At 47.1% G+C, this 5449-nt stretch overlaps 1 protein-coding gene across 1 annotated transcript; it reads right to left on the bottom strand.

Moving 5' to 3' along the window:
* Positions 1-1096: 1096 nt before the first annotated feature.
* fzd9b (frizzled class receptor 9b) lies at positions 1097-3789 on the bottom strand. The gene has a single exon (XM_085245367.1). The coding sequence runs from the start codon at positions 3234-3236 to the stop codon at positions 1479-1481; it is 1758 nt and encodes a 585-aa protein (XP_085101493.1). The 5' UTR covers positions 3237-3789; the 3' UTR covers positions 1097-1478.
* Positions 3790-5449: the final 1660 nt, after the last annotated feature.

Here is a 5449-nt window from a genome sequence, read left to right on the forward strand (position 1 = left end):
CTGCTCCTGCTGCTGCTGGTGATTGTGGTGACACAGCACACAATTACACACAAACATAATAAACTCCACCGCTGTCAAACACTAATTTCCACACAACTTGCTGTGTGTGTGTGTGTGTGTGTGTGTGTGGTTGCAGTTTACGTTTGCGCTTACACTGTTAAAGTCCAGTAATGTAAAAGCTATTTATTTTCACTTTTTTATGGACCGTGTGAGGAGATGGTAGCGCTCATGCACAGTTAAAATCAGGTTTATTACTGAAAAGTTAGCTGCAGAGGACCAACTTAGAGTATTTGTTCAATGAAAAATAATGCTATGCATACCTTCTCTCTGAATCAGCCAGTGATCATTTATACCTCGTGTCAGTTTCTGAGAGCACGTCGTTGCTTTAGCCAAACAAAATGCACTGCTTTGCGGAATTCCTTAATTCATATCACAAGCGCAGGCTCCAAGAGACACAAGCCGCATATAAACTCGAATATTAAGTTAATAATCCATCTACTCGATGAGCAACCACAGTTTTGGCCGCGTGCGCTAAGCTTCAATCTGTCAGTGAAACCATGCAATAAGGCTGAAATCCACTTCAGGTCTGTCCTCTCACATCAAAGTGCCGAGTGTTTGCACGGGGATCAAATAGAGCAGCGAGAGGGCAACAACAGCGATTCGGCGGAAGGATTAAAACAGCTATTAATTAAATATATTCCTCTGATGATGCAAACATTAATACTTGCCACGGTTTGTCACTCTATTCATCAGCAATTCTCTTTGAGGATTATTGTCGGGGACGCCTCTGGGATGTAGCCTGCGCTTTGGAAGACAACACACGCGGCAGCAGTCCTGCTGTAAAAAAAAAAATCCCTGAAGAAGAAAAGCTACGAAATCTATTCAAACAATCATCTGTAGCCACGAAAACTTATTAAAGGTTGCTGAAACTGTTAAACGGTCATCAAAACAACAAGAAGGCAAGAAAGTTGAGGATGAGTTCCGCAAATTTATTATCCTTCAAAAGGCCAGAACCAGAGGTCTTAGAAAAGGCACTTGATTTCCCACGACCTTTTTAATAAATGTATCTAAACAACAAATCCTGTAAGAGCCAAGGTGAACTTTAAATTAAATATATTGACAATAAATAACACATTTATACACATTTATACAGTTAATCATGCCACTTTCAGGGAGGAGAATACGCTAATATTTCCCAACATACCTCCCCTACGAGTCTCTTTTTCCCTCTCTTTGCAACACCGGGCATGTCTACTGCACAGAACACTATGAACAGGAAACATATGGATAGCAATACTGAACATTTTTCCCTTTATGCACTGAATACTGTTTATAGTTTCTCATGGTGTAGCTTCGTGTCCCTTGGCAGCAGCACAGAAGTAAGTGACAGTTCAATTCAATGCCTCATCTTCATATTAAGTCTTTTAGCAGCTCCTTACACAGGGCAAAGGTGTGTGAGTGTGTGTATGTGCTCAATCTCAGACGTGTGTGGGGTTGTCTGAGTGCAGGTCAGTCTTGGCCATGTGCAGAACCACAGCAGGAGATTTGTAGTGGCAGTGTGTGCTGCCGCAGCTGACACCGCTGCAGGGTTTCCTACTACTAGTCCTGTCTGCCAGCTTCCTGCTGCACAGGCCCTGCCAGGTCTGCAGGGTCTTGGAGCTCCAAACCCACACCCCGCTGGTGATACCGACCACCAGCGACATGAAGATCTTCAGCATGAACACGGCCACTGTGGGCACGGACGTCTGAAGCGAGCAGTCGCTGCCGGGTCCGTTGAAAGATCCGCACTTCATCTGCAGCCCCCTCAGCTTCCAGTAGTCCATGTTGAGCCTCTCGTAGAAGTAGCAGACTATGACGCAGGTGGCCGGCACGGTGTAGAGGATGGAGTAGATGCCGATTTTCACCATGAGCTTCTCCAGCTTCTCCGTGTTGGTGCCCTCGGTTTTCATCACTTTCCGGATGTGGAAGAGCGCCACGAAGCCCGTGAGAATAAAGGAGGTGCCGATGATGAGGTAACATGACAGAGGGATCAGGACGAAGCCCGTGAGGGCGCCCGAGTCCATGCTTCCTACGTAGCACAGCCCCGTCAGCTCGTCTCCAGCCACCTTCCTCATAGTGAGGATGACGATAGTTTTGAGAGCAGGGATCCCCCAAGCAGCCATGTGGAAGTAGTTGCTGTGAGCTTCGATAGCCTCGTGGCCCCACTTCTTCCCTGCAGCCAGGAACCAGGTGAGGGTGAGGATGACCCACCAGATAGACGAGGCCATGCCAAAGTAGTAGAGGATGAGGAAGACGATGGTGCAGCCGGTGGACTCCAGCCCCTCTTGGATGATGTACAGCTCGCCGTGCTCACGGTCGCAGGCGATGTTCTCGGGCCCAGCCACTGAGCGGATGATGAAGGCCACGGAGTAGACATTGTAACACATGGAGAGGAAGATAATGGGTCGCTCTGGGTACTGGAAGCGGTGAGGCTCCAGGAGGAAGGTCAGGACGGTGAAAGCGGTGGAGACGAAGCACAGGATGGACCACACAGTCATCCAAATGAAAGCAAAGTCTTTGTCCTGCCTAGACCAGAAGACATCCACAGCAGGGGAACAGCGTGGAGCGCAAGACTGGCTCTTCTCCACAAACTGGAACTTGTCTGGGTTCTCGCAGGAACCCACGCTGCCCGGAGAGCGGTTGTTGCCCGTGCCCGGCTGCCTGGGGCGAGGGGGCACTGGAAGCATGCCCTCCCCTTTCTTCCCCTCCGTCCTGGTTTCGTTCTCCGGGGCTTCCATGCACAGAGCGTTGGGGTCATTCCTGGTAGGCAGCTTTTCGCAATTAAGTGACTCCGGCCAGGTGTAGCTGAACTTCTTCATGACGGGAGCGCACTTCTCCTTGGCCTGCTCGCACATGGGTCTGCATGCGGGGATGGAGGTGGACACTTTGTCCGTGCACATGGGGGCGAAGAGGGAGCAGAGGAAGAAGCGGAGGTGCACATGGCAGCCGTAATGCACCAGGGGGGCAAACTCTTGCAGTTTGATGGCAGCCTCCTTCTGGTCGTCGTGGGCCATGAAGTTGGGCATCCGGGTCAGGTTGTAGCCGATCCCCTGGCACATGGGGATCGTGATGAGCTCGCACTTGGCCGGTCTGCCACGCTCCAGGTCGTAGGAGCCAATCTCAAAGCTGGAACCCGAAATCACCAGCAGACACCACAAAAAAATCACCACCTTCAGCGGACAGCCGTCCATACTCATCGTTTCGGCCAAAAAGAAAAGAAAAAAAAAAGGGGTCTCTGTCTTTCAGAAGACACACGGGGTCGGGTAGAGAAGATCCCCGCTATTTCCCCATGTCGAGGGCAGGTCGAAATTCAGCCAGCTCTCCGTTAGAAAACCTCCCCAGCTGCACTCGGAGCGGCTCGCTGTTATGATTTAGTCCTGAATTAAAGCGGTTACTCCCACAGTCTGCCGAGATAAAGGTCCGTGACTAAAACGTGACAGAAACTTCGATACAAGATTGAGGAACGAAAACAAAAACAAAAATCGTAAAATCAAACGCCGGGGAGCTGTGCGTAAATCCTCAAAGTGGACCGAGCGAAGAGAAAAAGAGAGGCAGCGATCACAGCGGCTGTTTGAGCTGCTGTGAGGCTGTTTGTCGGCTCCAGCTCTTCCTCCTCCGCTTTCAGGCTCGACACTGAAGTTTGAAAGCCGCTCAGTGGGACTTCACTGAGGGAGAGACGGAGAAGAGGAGGAGGAGGGTGGGCGCTCCGTGACGCTCACATTTCAGCCCGAGCACTACACAAGGAAAATTATCAGACAGATGCTGGAGGATGGTCAAATACCTCTGACATTTCTGCCCTGAATAGTATGCCTACCCTTTCAGGCGCTTTGCCTGGAGGGTGGGGGGAAGCTGCAATGTCACGACGAATATAGTCGTTTGCACACTCGAGTAAAAAACAAAATTATCGATGTGACAGAAAAGCTGCTGCACTTATTTGGCAACTTTTCAAAACACGACGTAGGGCAGCAGTTAAAAAAGGCAAAAAATCTCACTCAGGAACAGCTATAATAATAAAAACTTACATGCAGTAATGAGGATACCATGGATTTCTTTTTCTTTTTCTTTTTTTTACAGCAGGCTATTCTACATGTTTGCAGTGTGAAAATACATAAAAGGTATTCATGCATTTGGTCATTCATTAGTAATGTGCCAAGTAAACCTGCAGAGGCCCCCTTACCTGGGACTAGAAGTGCTGCTGTGTTGCCCAGCTTGTAGAATAATTAAATGCAGCATTTAACACATTTAATATAACAGGAAAGTGGGTCACAGAGCAGATAGTTCTGTGCCATTCTGCAAATTTTGGTGTTGATCGATACCAAATTAATACAGGGTCAATATTTCGCAGACCAGTATCGATACGTTTTACTTATAGAGGCAGCTTATGTAGGGGAAGAGCAGTGCGTCATGACGTATGAGATCAATTTGAAAATTCTGATCATATTTTAATAATCACCAAATCACACCTTTCAGCTTTTCATGTATTTTGAAACCTTTTTGTAGACCCTGAATGTAAACACAAAAAAGTTAAGACATTTTTCATAGCGCATGTTTGGGGTATATTTTTTCACTCCCAAAAATATAATTAACTCAACAAAAATCATTGGCCTAAATACTGAGGATCAGATGGTATGATACTAGTGATATCTGGATAGATCCGCCCAGCTTTAGTACCAGGTTTAGACAAAGGAAGCTTCAGGATTTGGTAAAAGCTAAGGTCTGTCTTTTCTAGAAGTATCACATTTACAGCAGATACTTTCAAGCAGTTGGTTAGTATTAAATATTAGTTACAAACTAGCATTCCAATGAGGACGTGAAGTCATATAAAATGCAGACCATACAGTCGGATATGAAAACAAGGGGAGCTGGAATGGTGGTTATGTGTTAATAAGTAATTTTGAGGACTCCATAAAAATGACATATGTGAGGCAGGAACGTCCCCCCTCTGGATCCCTAATAAGGAACCTGCTACTACTGCTCCTTAGAGTTTATTTTTCTCCAGCGGAGTTGTAGAAAATAACCCGCTCCTATGGTAAAGTGATAGTCCCAGTGGCGTTTCACTGTTGCTGACTCACAAATTACTCTGTCACCATTTCTGCTAATGTGTTCATGCACTATAATGTGAAACTTTATTAAGCTCTGCGGGCCAGTTTCTATAAAAGCAAAGCAGTTCTGCAGCTGTTTTTTTTCTTTCCTTTTTCTTGCTGCCTTGCTAAAAGATGCTTCAGAAGAGGCAGGTGCTTGTATGCAGACCAGTTGAAGGATCTACAAACACAAGACCCATGCATACCCAGAATACATAAACAGGATGATTTCACGGGCATGATGAGACGAGACAAAGCGGTGCACGGAATCAGGCATAACAGGCAATAAACGAATGCAGTGGTGGTCGTGCAGAGCAGGCTATTGTTTC

This window comes from Mchenga conophoros, linkage group LG14 (assembly GCF_057382185.1).
Source record: "Mchenga conophoros isolate Kocher_MC1m ecotype Shallow Benthic linkage group LG14, M_conophoros_male_GT1.1, whole genome shotgun sequence".
Classification (NCBI taxonomy): Eukaryota; Metazoa; Chordata; class Actinopteri; order Cichliformes; family Cichlidae; genus Mchenga; species Mchenga conophoros.